At 53.7% G+C, this 14686-nt stretch overlaps 2 protein-coding genes across 3 annotated transcripts in view; one reads left to right on the forward strand and one right to left on the reverse strand.

Moving 5' to 3' along the window:
• The first annotated feature begins 631 nt into the window (after positions 1 to 631).
• Positions 632 to 3758, forward strand: LOC119231432 (alpha-1-acid glycoprotein-like). Its single transcript, XM_054688595.1, has 6 exons — positions 632 to 745; positions 1074 to 1216; positions 1393 to 1594; positions 2169 to 2292; positions 2436 to 2539; positions 3621 to 3758. Exons 1-6 carry the CDS (start codon positions 632 to 634, stop codon positions 3693 to 3695), a joined length of 762 nt encoding a protein of 253 aa, XP_054544570.1. The 3' UTR covers positions 3696 to 3758.
• A 2756-nt stretch (positions 3759 to 6514) lies between these two features.
• Positions 6515 to 14686, reverse strand: part of AKNA (AT-hook transcription factor) — a 49800-nt gene continuing 41628 nt past the window's right edge. For both annotated transcript variants that reach the window (XM_037495414.2, XM_037495413.2), the window contains exons 16-22: positions 13964 to 14140; positions 13246 to 13361; positions 12495 to 12641; positions 10935 to 11030; positions 9554 to 9670; positions 9135 to 9327; positions 6515 to 7634 (exon numbers count right to left, since the gene is read on the reverse strand). In XM_037495414.2, the coding sequence (XP_037351311.1) occupies positions 7373 to 7634; positions 9135 to 9327; positions 9554 to 9670; positions 10935 to 11030; positions 12495 to 12641; positions 13246 to 13361; positions 13964 to 14140 (1108 nt within the window). In that variant the 3' untranslated portion in view covers positions 6515 to 7372. The remainder of the gene's footprint in view (positions 7635 to 9134; positions 9328 to 9553; positions 9671 to 10934; positions 11031 to 12494; positions 12642 to 13245; positions 13362 to 13963; positions 14141 to 14686) is intronic.

Raw genomic sequence — 14686 nt, forward strand, 5'->3', positions numbered from 1 at the left:
GAGATGCAAGGTTTTAACGTCCTGTTTAGATGTAGGGAGATGGTTCCAGTGATACACTTACTAGACATAGATGTCACCTGAGATGCTCTCCTCTTTCGGAAATGTCCCTGCCTGCAGGGTAGCTGAGACCCCCTGAACTTTGGCTCTTCCATGGTTGCACACTAAGTTGGAGTAGACTCCATATTTGCCCTCACCCTCCAAACTCTCCCCTACCCCACACCCCACATGGATACCACACTAGCCTGGGAACTAAGGTGACTTCAACTTTTGATTGGTGGCTCTATCTGCTCAGGTGTGGGTACTTTGGAAAAGGAAGTGGATGAAAACCTGTGCAATTGCTTTGCAGTTCCTGGATTGAAATCCAGACATGTTAATTGATACCCTCCAGTCCACGCCCACCTTGGCTCTGAATAGACAGACCTTTGTGCCCTAGACACCCCTCCAGGTCAGGGACCCAAATTACACTTGGACTGGGAGACTTTGGAGGATGGAGAAAAGGTTTTGTACAAGGTATTTTCCAAACTGGATTGTGTCCAACAAGGTCCTGAGATCCCGCCCACAGCTCCCTACAAAAGTCCCTGCACCCTCCAGCCGCCAGTGCTGCCTAGCTGCAGGTGCCTCTCATATCAGCATGGTGCTGCCCTGGGCCCTCACTGTCCTGAGCCTCCTTCCTCTGCTGAGTGCCCAGAGCCCAGAATGTGCCAACTTCACGGCGAAGCCCATCACCAATGTCACTTTGGACTGGGTGAGTGCCTGCGCACCATTTGCTGATGGTCTGTGCCCTCTCCTGGGTCCTGGGGTGCAGTTCTGATCCACAGGTAGAAGTTAGAGGCAATTCATGACCCCCAAAATCAGTGGCCCCATTGCAATTTCTTAGGGAACACTGAGCTAAGCACAGAGGGGCCACCCGGGCTGGGTGGGTGGTGTTGCATGGAGCAGGTTCTTGGATATCCATTCCCCACCTGGAGCCCTGTCTTCCTGTTTGCAAAATGGAGGGACATCAGCCTAAGACTCGCCGCAGCTGAGCATCCAGGACTCAGGTCCAGCCTCCATCACCCCTGGCTTCTCCCCAGCTCTCTGGCAAGTGGTTCTATGTTGCCGCGATATTCCGCAAGCCTGAGGTCAATCAGTCAGCTAAAATGGTCCGCTCGGCCTTCTTCTACTTTGCCCCCAACCAGATGGAGGACAAGATATACACCAGAGAGTACCAGACCATGTAAGATTCCCACAGCCCCTCTTCCAGTCCCAGTTGCTGACTTGAACGTTCCTCCCTTTTCCTGCAGGGGGAGGGATGACTGTAATGGCCACCTGACTCTTGCCCCAATGTCTGATGTGCAATGGTCCACTTCTCCCTGACTGTCTTACTGCTTTTCTCCCTGTTGCCTGGCCTAGTGGGGACCACTGCATTTACAACAGTAGCCACTTGATGGTCCAGCGGAAGAATGGGACCGTGGTCAGAGAAGGTAAGGGTCAGGGCGAGGATAGGGGTGGTTTGGAGGGAGGGTGGACCAGTCTAAGAAGGGGCCCCGACAACAAGGTCCTGAAGGCTTTGGGCACAGAGAACACAGGACAGACGCCCATGCTGCACACACCTGTCAGTAATAACTGCACATTTTGAACTCTTGCTGTGTGCCAGGCACTGTTGGAAATTCTTCACAGCAATGAACCCACTGAATTCTCACCTGCAGCCCTAGGAGAACATTACAGTGATCCGACGAGGAATTGGAGATACAGACCTCAAGTGGTTTCCCCTGCACCACACACTTGGAATTAGGGCTAGGATTCAAATCCAGGGCTGACTCCAGACCTGTCTGTCTCTCAACTGCTTTCCCCTTTGGGAGCTAAGGGTGGTGACTTCACCCAGCCCCACTATCACCACCAGAGGGCACCCAGTGGGAGCACAGGAATGCTGACTTAGCTGGCAGGCCTTAGGCCCCTGCTGGGGCCTCACCTCCTCTAGATGGCCAGAGGGCCCTGACAGGTGGTTTCCGGGAGGCTCCTATGATTCCCCATACTACTCAAATGCTCAGGTCAGGCCTGGCACACAGCAGGAGCTGGGCTATGTGGCCAGAGCCTTCAACAATGGGGTCTGTGCCACCCTGGGCACCCCAAGGTGTCCTCGCCTCTGATACATGATTCACTATGACCGCTGGCCCTGATCTCACCAGACACTTTCTCCTCCAGAAAATGGCACAGCATCTTTTGCCTACCTGCTGCTCAGCAAGAACTCCAGGAGCTTCATGTTTTCTGCTCATCCACAAGATAAGCAGAAAATGGCCCTGTCCATCTTTGGTAGGTATTCCTCAAGCTCCCATCCCACACTGGCCTTGGCCCACAACCACCTCTTCCTGGGGTTGGCCCTAAGAACACCTACCCTTCCTGGCCTTCCTCAAGGATCCCAGCACCCTCAGCCAGCCCCTTGCTCCTTCCTGCAGCTGACAAGCCCCAATTGAGCGAGGAGCAGCTGAATGAGTTCCATGAAGTCATGGAGTGCATGGGCATGCACAAGTCAGAGATCATTCCCACAGATGAGAAAAAGGTGAGTGCAAGGAGCACTGACAGTGCTGCCAGGGTAGCCCATTGGCCCAGGGAGGGAAAGCTGGCACCCAGGGTTGCACAGCAAGACCGATGTCCTGCTCTGAAACACCCTCTTGCTGCCGGGACAGTTGATCTTCGCAGAGGCCACAGGGTGGACTAGAATCCAGGAGGGAAAAGGCAGTGGGAACCTGAAAGAATGCTGGATGAGGTGGGGAATGTGAGAGGCTACCAGGAGGGGGCAGCACAGCCAAGGAGCTGCAGTGGGAATTTGGGGAAGAGACTCACACAGGGAATTCTCACTGATGACTGCTGCCACATCCTAGTTTCTCATACTCCTACTGAGGGAATGGAAACTGGTGTTTACCAAACTGCAGCAAATCCAGGTCACCATCCTGACATTTGTTCTGAGTGTTATCTGTGTAACAGTCTCCTTAACATTTTCTTTAATCCTGTGTTTATGTTTTGAACCTGTATAAGGTTTTCCTTGCTCCTATTCAGAACAATACTCTGAAATCACAGCACTGATAAGCAGTTTCCACTTACATGGAACTACTTCATGATTATGAAAATGAGAAGAGCTTCCTCAGCTTTGCCCCTAAGGTCATCTCCCTTGACTGCCGTGGCACCCCTCATCTCCTTGCTCCCAGGAACCCTTGGAAAGGCTTATGAACCCAGGCCCTGGAGTTGGTCGCCTGGCCTGCAGCCTGCCCCTCCACCCACTGGCTGGGAGCCTAGGACAGGCCACGTGGCTGCCCCAACACTCAGTGGCATCATCTGCAAAATGGGGACGTTGTGAGGGATTCAGGAGACAGGGCGAAATGCTTGGCAGTTACATGCTCAGGAAGTGCCAGCCATTCTAAAGGGTTGAGCCCCCATTGTGGAGGTGAAGAAGCTGAGGCTCAGAGAGGGAAAGTGACTCACTCCAGGTCACACAGCAAGGAAGCAGCAAATCCTGGTTTGCCGCCCTGGATGGCCAGTGCCATTGTCCTGAGCTCAGTAACTGCGGCAGGAGTTACTGAGTTACTCCTGCCGCAGCCCCTCGCCTCCCACCTATGGTGTTTCCTTCTCCCACTACCTTCTAGGATCAGTGTGGGCCGCTGGAGAAGCAGCACGAGGAAGAGAGGAAGAAGGAGCAGGAGGGGGCCAAAGAAGAGTGAGCACTGGGTTAGAACATCCGGGAATTTGGGGGTCATTCCCAGCCCCTTGCCCCACTCTTTGTACCTCAGTTCTTTCCTTCAGATGTATCAGTAAAGTCTACATTTGGCAATTGCTGGAGGTCATTTGCGCATTCACTTATACATTCACTTGTTTTTTCATTCATGATGAAGCAGCCCCCAGTTGAGCCTTGGCCGATCATGGGATGAGACCCTTCCCCTGGCTTGTAACGCCCAGCACATGGGGGGGCTGGATGATACACTTGTGCTGTGGGAGCCCAGCTGGACAAGGTTCCTTCTGCGGTGGGGAAATCTTAGAAGGCTTCCTGGAAGGGGCATCTAAATCAGTCTCCTAAGATTAGTGATGCTGGTGTGCATTGTTAGTTTAGCCCTTGAACCAACACAGGTTCTTGTGCCAGGAAGCTGTGAAAAGAATTTGCAGACAAATTAGATAAGGAGAGAAACTTTCAGAAAGTATATTTAAAAGAAAAAAGCAAGGACTGCAGCTTTGCTGAACTTGGGAGGGGCAAAGATGCCCTTGTGGGCCTGTGTCTAGGGGTGTTTAAACCTTTTGTTTCTCTATTCTGACATCTCATCTTCCTACTTCATGATTGGCTCTTTCTCCTAGTGGCCCTAGTCCTGTGGGCAGATGTGCTGATTTTCCTAGCTCTTATCTTAGAGTTTCTCTTTTTACCTCCCCTGTCCAAGGTTTCTTAAAATTTACTACCCTTATCTCAGAAGAGTCTGAGATAGTGCTGTCCCTGAAGCTGGCTCATTAACCCTAACTTGCCCCGGGACTCATTAGGAGCTTAATAATACCTGCTGTTCTTACTATAAGCCAGGTATCTAAGAGAAAAAGTTTAGGGAACGTCTAGGTAGATGCTGAAGTTGATGTGGCTAAGGGATGGCGAGAACTGAAGCACATGGGCCATTTCTGAGGGACCCTACTGCACGCCTCACCTTGGCCATCTGCCTGCCGGGGAAGGCATGGCTGACAGGTGGCTGCTGTGAGCACCTTGACAAGAGTGGGCAGGGGAGATTGGGAGGACTCGGGACCTCATCTTTCTATGAAAGGTTCTCGGGTGTCCACCAGGAAGGAGGGTTAGAGACCTAGGGGTTATGTTGGCCCCGAGAAACCGGGTGACATCCTGCAAATAGGTTTGGAGCCCTTGACATGAGCCATGTGAGGCAAGTCCACGGAGAGGCATAAGCAGTACTGAGCGCCTGAAGCCAGGGATCCAGCAAAGAAGGGGGCCTCCTTCCAGACCCTGGGGTTTTGGGATTTGTGGCTGTGTGAAGGGAGCAGCACCACTGAGGTAAGAACAAACACATTAAGTGAATGTTGGTACTTGGGCAGCTCCACACGTGAGCGGCCTGAGCCACCCAGAGCAACTGGATGATGACTGGCACCAGTGCCCAGTCCCGTGACTCAGGTCAGCACCCTGTGTCTCCCCTATAAGGCCAGGCTGCCCAGACCCAACTCCATACCCTTTGCTCAAAGCTGGGGTGACTGCTCTGTGCAGGGGTAAGGAATACAAGGTACTCAGGCTGTTTTTCCAGCAGCCTCTACAGCTGCCACCTGCGGCCTTGTTTTCCTCCCAGGTCGCATGACCTGCACGTGATACCCTGTTAATGCAAAAAGCACTTGGAGCACGAGCACAGGCATGTGCCCCTATGGTTACCCACACCCAGGCCAGGCTGAGCAGCAGAGGGCACTGGGTGCGTGCATATATAAAACTGGACACCTGGGCCAAGAGGGCGAGGGATAAAAGGGGAGATTTGCAGGGACTCAGTTGCTACCTCTCTGCCTACCTGTCTGGTTCCCTGCTTCAGCTTTAAGGGCCTGTCAAATCTACTGAGGGCTCCAAAATTCTTTTTTCATCTGCCTAAATCAGCAATGAATCTACCCCACCAAGGCATGGGGTATCTTTTCGAAGCTGGGGGCCATGCTGGGCCTCATCTCAGTTCCCCCTTGTGACATCCCCAGAATATGAGCTGAGCCTTTTGGTCCCAGAGAAGGGGCTACACCAGGAGGCTCAGCTCCTACCAGGAATCATCCCCATGAGGGTTTCTTTCAGCAGCTGCCCTGTGCAACTCCGAGAAGTACCAGCTGAAAAGTGTCCTGGGTGGCCGGGTGAATTAGAGGAAAATTAGAGGAGTGGGCATATTAGAGGAAAAGCAGATGGAAAAAAAAGTTGGGGAGAAAAGCTTCATGGAGGTTTGGGAAGAGAAACAAAAAGGAGTGACAGTGAAAAACCTTCCTGGAAGCTTAGAAAGGGAACAGAAGAAAAGAGTTGGGAGAAAAAACTCCATGGAGGTTTAGGAGGAGAAATAAGTCAGAGAAAAAACTTGATGGTTTAGGAAAACTGAAGAAAAAGGAGTTGGGAGGAAAACACTTCATGGAGGTATAGGAAGAGAAACCTGGAACAAGAAGATGGGCTGGGGAGATGCCATGGGCTGTTCTGGAAGACATTCCTGTCAATAAGACCCATACCAGGAGGGTTGGGGTGCAGGCTGTGGGGAGCACGCTGGGTCCAGTGCTCGGTAAAGGCAGCTGTTTGCTGGAAAAGAAGACCTAGGGAGTCCAGGCTTGCGGCTCTGCAAACACTTGCTGTTTCTCATGTCTCTGGTCTCAGTGTGAAGGGTTTTGGTTCTGAGATAGGCAGGACGGGATGCTGGGGAAAGAGAAGCCAGCCGAGGGGGGCAGGCAGGGTCTGGAAAAGAGCCCTCAATGGCTCCCCCTGGTGAGGGCTTGGCTAAGCATCCACCTTCTCCCTGACAGGATTTAGAAACCTAAGTCCATGACACATGCCACAGGTGTGGGCGAGTTTGGGAATGATTTTTTGTAGCCTTTTCTTTATTTCAGATCAACAGTTACTTCATTTGTCCTCATAACGAAAATAGAACTTTAAATGCTTCAAATATACAAACATCACTGATGCACACACATTCTAGAAAATGCTGAGGTCCGTACTGCTAGGGGCTGGGGGAGCAGGAGAAGGCTGGCCTCATGTCCACAGATCGGGTGGCAGGTAGCTGGCCATTCACCAGATTCCACAGGTGTCCCAGGGGCAGGCCTGGGGGCTCAGGATGAGGTACCGAGGGGGACTATGGGGAAGGCCTCTCCCACTGTGGAGAAGCCTGGAGCATATCCTGAGGCCCGATATCCCAGTGGCCTCAAAATGGCCTACAGACCACCAGTCTCCAGGAGAACATTCCCACCGCAGAAACTCTTACTCTGGAGTGGCTGGTCATAGGCAGGGGTTCGGTTTGTGCCAGCGACCCTGGTCTTTCCCTTCTTATCTGACCTCCTGAGGAGGCTCCCAGACCAGGAAAGCTTGCATTAAAAAAACTGTCCATTTGTACATAAAATACACATTATTAGCAGGAGGTGGGCTGTGGAGGAGGACTAGATAAGACTCCCAGATATTGCATCAGGACAGAGGCGGCGATATCCCGGCACCCCCTCCAGGTGCTGGCCCCTGGGAAGTTACTTCCCTTGATAACTGGATGTCCCTCCATTAGGAAAATCGAGACCAGGCAGGACACCCCCTCCTCATGAGGCGTCTGGGGGGCCTTCGGGAGAGGCTCCGGCCAGCTCCTGGCCTGGGGAACAGCAGTGGCCTGCCCAACACCTGGTCATAGGTGCCATCTGAGGCTGCCCCCTCTGAGCCTGTGAATCAGAAGAGGCAGGAGCCGCGCAGGCCGCGGGCAAGCCGCAGGTCTGCAGACAGGGAGCGGCTCATCTTCTTGGTGGTGGAGCGGACACTCTCGGCAGCCTGCACTGCTTGGCTCAGGGCCTTGTTGAGCTCCCTCAGGTCCTCCAGGTCCAGCTGGATGGAGCGCCGGTGAGTCCTGGACGGCCGAGAGGAAGCTGTGGGGGGCCACTCTGCGGCCTGCTGGGCTGAGGGGGCTGAGGTAGATCCAGGGGGCACGAAGTACCTGAGGAGAAGAGCAAGCATGTCCGTCACCATGGAAGGGCTGGGTGGAGCCACAAGCATCACTTTGGAACCTACCCTGTTCCAAGCCAACATGGGCCCCTGACCCCTACCCTGGTCTCAGCTTCTTTATCTCTATAATGGGGAGGAGTAACTGCATTTCTGAGCACCTGACCCAGCACAGGTGCTCAAAGTAGCCAGCTCAATCTACCAGTTTAATGAATATTTATTGACCAAAAACATGTGCCAACCACGGTGTTAGGCCCTGGGGTTATCCTGGTTACCCAACTAACATGCATCCCACCACCCTGTTGGTGCTGCTAATCTGAAAGCCAGACCTTCTGTAGGCCAGGATTACCCCAGGCTCTACAGCAAACCCCCTTCCTCAGGCCGCAATGCATGGGGTCCCATTTGCCAAGGGGAGCACTGAGGAACAGAACAGGGCCCTGCAGGAGTGGGAAAGGCTGACTGCACTCATTCAGGAGAGCAGCAGGTAGAAGGGTGTCCTTTCCAGCCTGGACCTGCAGGAATGAGGGGGTGCTGCCTGAAAGTGCTGGGGAGACTAGCTGACAGCCCATGGCTAGAAAGCCTCTGGGGCAGGGGCTAGAAGACAGATGGCCAGCAGGTGGCAGCACAGGCCAGTTAGCGTTCAAGCACTGCCTCAGCCACTGAGCATGCTCAGTCCTATTGATGGGCAGCTGGAGGAACTTCAGAGTGTTATGCCCCAATTCAAGCAGCATTTGGTGGATCTGGGTTCCTGGCTACATTCTGTGTACTAAGGGCTTTCCATGCACTGTTCCCTTACTCTTTACCACACCCCATTTCCCAGAGGGAAACACAGGCACAGAGGAGCACAGTGACCTGGCCAAGGTTACGTGGCTACCTCAGGCAGGTCTGTGACACCAAAGCCCAGGGCTTTCCCCTCCCCCACAGCCACTGCTGATTGCTGAAGACAGCAATCTGGTAAATTCTGTCCCTGGATCTGAGCCCAGAGGGATATGGAATAGCCTCATGAGAGGTAAAAGATCCCGTGGCCAGTGTGGACACTGAACGTTCTCCTGGGTCACTGAATTCCAGCTTCGCCCCCTCCTCCCCCTGCCCCTGAGAGGAGCACAGGCAGGAGTCCCCACCTCAGATGCCTGAGCCTGCAGAAGCGACTCCTACCTGCTGTGGAGGAAGGCTCATTAACCAGCTGCCTGGTTCACAATACCCACAAAGAAATGGATGATGGTTAGGGACCTAGATCTCCTGAGGCTGACCTCCCAGAGGACAGGGCCCTGACCAACTCCTTCACAGCTAGGCTGAGCACTCTCCCTGACACACAGGGAACATTCAGGGTTTGTTGAGTGACCACCCAGTGTCGGGCTTGAACTGCTCATTATGCACAAGGGGGAAACACGGGAGTACACAGCGCCTGGGTTCTCAGCTGCCTGACACAGGCCTGAATGCTAAGTATCAAGCAATTAAGATGGAGCAGCTGGGAGGCCAGAAGGAAGGTTCTTACATGGTGGCTGATGGGTAGGGCATGACGGGAACTGAGGAGACGTAGGCAAAGGCGGGAGGGGCTGGTGTCGAGGGTGCAGCTGCCAGATACCACAGTCCAGGGGCTGGCCGGGGCGGTGACCCTGCTCGCTTGTTCCTCTGCTTGGGGCTGGATGTTGCAGATGCATTTTTTTTCATGGTGGCCTTCTCTGTCCCTGTCAGGGAGGGACACCAGACAGAATGACCACATGGGAAGATGTCGCAGAGAATAGGAGCCCCCCACCCCGCCCCACCTCCCTGTTACAGCTGGACACGCTGGCCGTGTGGGGTGGGTCTTGCTTTAAGAAACTGTCCGGTTGGCTCTGTTCAGGCTGGTTGGACCTGCCCGGGCCCCGAACTCCGCATACAAGAGAGCTGAGGGAAGAACCGAGTTGTCCCTACCAGAGGTGGCTGAGTCCAGGCTGGCTCCCTCTAAGGGGGACCCAACTAGACCACACAGGGGACATCGCAGGGTATCAGTGAGAGTTGGTGCCAGGGGGTCCCTGGGTGCAGCACCACCTGGAAGAGGAGGGGGAGATGTCAGAAGAGAACTGTCTAAATCTCTGCAGTCCTCTGAGCAGGAAAACTTGAGGCTCCAGGAGGTTGAGGGATTTCCTGGGTCTCGGAGCTGGGCAGCTGCTGTCCTCTGGCTCTGGCCATTGCTCCACAGGGAGACAAGCCCCTTCCCCAGGTGGGAGTGGCCCCCATGCCCCTGCCCTGGGCACCAGGAGTTCCTCAGAGCCTAGGTTAGCAGGAGGAGGGTCGGCATCCTTCTTGTCTTCCTGCACAAATCCTCAGCACCACATCTGGGTGAGTTCCAGGCGGATCTGCTGCTTCAGGCCTCAGCTTGGACACCACTTCCTCTGGAAACCTCCTACCTCATCCTCCCTCACCCTCGGCTGAGTTAGGTGCTGCCAGTCCTGTTCTGTGCTTCTGTGTCTCAAGTGGGCCACTCTGCCTTGTCACTGTAGCTGAGCAGTCCTTTGGGACAGGCCCAGCATGGGAAAAGCCTGGCTAGATGGATGGATGGATGGATGTTGGGACTCAAGCAAGGCAGAATGACACGGTGGTAAGGAGGCAGGGCTCTGGAGTCACAAAGACCTCTAGAGGCAGTCCTGCCTCTATCACTTGTAAGTTGTGTGTCCTTAGGCACAAAATGGGCAAAATAATAAAATGGGTAAAACCTATTTAGAGTTGTGCAGACTGACGTCTGTAAAACCCTTAGCATGATGCTCTGTATACAGTAAGGGCTTAATAAATGATGGTTCTTCATCACTGCCTGAAATGGCCTCAGATCACCTCTAAACCTTCCATTAAATGTGGAGCCTCAGGCTCAGAAGAGAAACTGACCTACGATCCACAGTGGAACCAACCTAGAACTGGGTGTTCCTATTCTCAGGCCGCTGCTCTTCCCACGACTCCTCCTTGTTGGTTTGGGGGAAAGGAGAGGCGTGGAGGGAGGATGGAGGGGAGATGAGACATCATCACCAATGCCAGCCCCCTGTGCCAGCACCCCCTTGTCAGGCTACTTCAGGAACTTCTTAAATTCCATCCATGGGTTCTATGTGTCAAGGCCAAGGAGGTGGCTTCAGGCAACATCACCTGGAGCAACATGTGTGACAGGATATCCTGGGAAGGCTGACAAGTCCAGAAAAATCCACTTCTCGTCTATACCTTTGCCCCACCACTGAGCTCAGGGCTATCCCACGTCTGGCCCAACTGCACCCTCCCTGAGTGAAGGCGGCCTCCCTGTCCTGACCACTTCTCCAGGTACCCCCTTTACCTGCATCCTGGGTCCTAACGGGTCGGCTGTGGGTACAAGAGACTGTGCCACTGCCTCTTGGGACAGTTTTGGGGGTCAGAACATGGTACTCCTGGCCTGGGGAGGAAAACAGAACAGGTAGTGTCAGCCCTCTGCATGGATGCATTGGGGAGGTCTTAGTATAATGCTCTCTTTTCTCCAGATGGTTTTGAGTCATTCATTCTCTCATACACACACACTTGTGCAAATACAAAATGTCAATTGTGCACAAATATGTACATGTGTGTATAACACACACAAATGAAAACCTATTTGTCTTTAAAAAGCTGTCCAGACTCCGATGTCATCTCAGATCCTGCTTAGTTGCCAGCTGCCTAGGTCTTGACACTGAGGAACAATTAATAAATCCGTGCTCAGTTAGGATTTGAAAGACGGCCTGGAAGCACCTGCAAGCAATGAGCAAGTCCGATGGTGGCCCCAACCTGTCTTGCTGGAGGGATGGGAATGGCTAGGGGCTTTGGCATTTCTGCCCTGTGCTCTGGGTGGGGACAGTCAGTGTGGGATTCCAGGATTGGTGGGAGGACTGTGTGGCAACCAACCCTGCTGCATTCTGACCAGTGCCCCGCAGATACAAAGCCCTCCATACTGCCGGGTCCTCACCCAGTCCGCCATGCTGTCTTATCCCTCCCGGAGTCTCAGATGAGACCTTCACAGGGTGGGTTTAGTGCAGCGGTTACTTTGGCAAATGCGTCAAATAAGACCTTCAGAATGTGGCCTGATAATGATCTTTTCTCCTGCGACAGTGCAGGGTTCCCGCCTGGCACTTGGTGTGTTGCACGGGCCCCGTGGGCTGGCTGCTGTCTCAACTTTGCTCCTCGGCCCTGCCAGCTCCAGCAGGGCCAACGTGTGTCTCTGGTTTCCGGCCTTGTCCCCAGCACTTAGCCATGTGGATGTGAGGTTAACTGCCCTCACTCCCAGGGAGGTATGGCTGGGAGTCACGCCTGCAATTTACTTACTCACTATGATCACATGCCCACTATAATTGCTTGTTCGTTGCTGTCCCCTTTGCTAAGCTGTCAGGTTCCTGGAAGTAGGAGCCGTATCCATATTTCTCTTAATGCTGAGGGCTTTGAAATTCTATGTGTCACCTCAAACCTTACTGTGTGCTGGGTGCCCAGTTCATAAGACACAGGGGCCCCCCGGGGAATCGGGCCTGAAGAGGGGGAGGCCAGGAGCAAGTGATACAGATTCCACAGTCACCCTGTAGCTCAGGTCCTGCCACCAGCAGGCGCTTTTTTGACCTCTTTATGATCGACCAGTTGATGTACTAAGTACCCGCACGTGGGCCCCAGAAGGGCAGGCGATGGAAACTCTTTGCCGAATGAATGTTTAGATGAATGAATGCACTGAGATTCATGAAGATTCCATGGAAGCATGGAAGATTCTGATGTCTTTCGTACCACGGAACAGTGGAAAGGATGCTGTTTGAATGGTCCAGGGGCTAATAGAAAAGGCCACTCATGGCAGAACACCAGGGCGCTGGGGCCACCCGTGCCCTCTCTCTCCACCCCCTCTACCCACCTGTGTACTGGCCCAAGAAGGTAACCCTGTCTGGCCGTCCAGCGCTGCCCACTCCTCTCTTTCTGTCCCAAGTTGCCTGTGGACTGTCCTCGGCGGTCCTGCTCTTCTCAGAGAATAGCCGGGGAGAGGCTGGCTCAGATTCAGAACCTAGAGTTGAAATAGGGGGCATAAGTGAGGCTGGGGAGGGGGGCATTGCACAGCTCCGGGAGTCAGCATAGCACAAGTTCAGGCTCTGAGGGTTTTAATCCCAGGCCTACCCTTTAGTAACAACAGCTGACACATTCAGAATCCAGCGGTGGCCAAGCTCTGGCCTATATGCTTTGTGCGTGCCACGTCATGCAGCCTCATGGCAATCCCAGGAGGAGGCTGCTATGACTACTGGCTGGTAGATGTCCCTTCAACTGCTCAGCAGGGAAGCAACTGCAGTCACATAGCCAAGAGGAAGTGGAGCTGGTGCTGAACCCGCTACTGACTCCAGAGCTGTGTTCTTCTGGCAAATCCCTGCACTGTGGGCCTTGGTGTCTGTCTGTAGAATGTGGATCATGTGACCCACCTTGCAGTGAAGACTAAGGGAGGTGATGCAGACACAAAGGCCTCACAGATACAGCGGCTGCTATTGGAAGGGTGCCGGGCTTCGGAGCCCTACAGCTGCCTAAACAGACATAAGCCTTTCCACATTTCCTCCAAGGCTGTTACTGTGGTCCCTGACGACAGGTGTGGCCTCCAGAAACCAGCCCTGGCAGGCACTTACTCAGGGACAGTCGGGGCACATCCCGAGGCATCGAAGAAGACCTGGCTCGCCGCCTTCCTGTAGGGACAGCTTTTTCTGCACCTCCAGGCTCGCCAGACAACCTCTCTGTGGATTTACTAGCAAAAGAGAAAGATGATGTCACTGCAAGAGGCTTCACAGGACCTTTAAAGATGATGAGTGAGAAGGCCAAGCTGGAGTGAAGCTCATAGCATAATGGGGGGCGGGTGGCAGAGAAGCCAAAACCTCAGACTCTGGAGTTGGGAGTCACAGAAAACGACTCTGAGCCTCTCTGATTCCGTTTTCTTGTGTGTTAAATGAAGATGATAGCAACTGCCTCGGAGGGTTGTTGGAGGCATTGAGACTTGTCCAGAAAATGCTTAGCCAAATATCTCCAGAAGTTTGTTGATCGCATGTAATCCCCATGCCTGACTGCAGAGTGCATGGGGGAGAGGGTGAGCATCCTGGAACTTTCCCAGCTCTTCAGAGGGTGGTCAGGTTAGGAACATTCATTGTACCATGCTTCATTAACATGTATTGAATATAGCCTTGGTACATCAGATGTTACACAGTTAAAAAAAAAAAAAAACCCTAAGTGAATGAACTACTGAAGGAGTGAGCATGTGCCCGGCTCCAGGAGTCTGGGGCAAGCCAGAAGCCGCCAAGTCTTCCTCCTGTGCTGCCACCAGGGCACGTGGGTGGGAATCTTGGGGTCACGCACCTGCCATAGTGGGTGCTCCAAGCAGCTGAGGCATCTGCTGGCCGGTCCCGGGCCCGGGTGGGGCGGTCAAAGGTGGACACTGGGCGTGTCGGGCTGCTTTGGGGTGACCAATGCAGACTGTCCTCCAGCCGCAGGCGGAGCCGAGACACCTCCTCTTGCAGTTCTCGGATGGCCTGGCTGCAGTGGGAATGGAGACAGGAACAGATGCCGATAAACAGGGGGGTACCTGATGCAGCAGCTTGAGCCCCTTTCTAGCAGGCACAGGGCCCAACTGCTGTTACTTAATTTCAAAATGCCCGGTGTGTCCACTTTTCTCCCTAGGCATCTCAGCACCTCTCTGAGTTCATGTACTTGCACGCTGAGCAAAGCAGAACTTCCCTTGACTTTCCCATACTAACACAGGGCCTCTGAGCAGCTGTTCTGAAACACTCATGACAAATTCTCAAGCTAGAGATGAGGGTGCAAAATAAAGAGGGCACCGGCTATGATTCTGCTTTAAAGATAGAATTCTTAGCCCCAGGCTACCCTCCCCCCTGCCCCCCTACCATGGTCTGTAAAACTCCGTTAGTCCGGGTATCTTCACTGCCTTCCTCAGCCCCTCCCCTCTGCTCCTGACAGAACAGTCTCCCGACAGCGAGCCACTGGCAGGCAAGGAACAGACTTCCGCATCTCATGCCTCAAGACCTTACCCCTCAGAGAGGCTCCGCACATTATTGAACTGGA

Source organism: Talpa occidentalis, unplaced genomic scaffold (genome assembly GCF_014898055.3).
Source record: "Talpa occidentalis isolate TD23 unplaced genomic scaffold, MPIMG_talOcc4v2.1 talOcc4.7, whole genome shotgun sequence".
NCBI classification, from domain to species: Eukaryota; Metazoa; Chordata; class Mammalia; order Eulipotyphla; family Talpidae; genus Talpa; species Talpa occidentalis.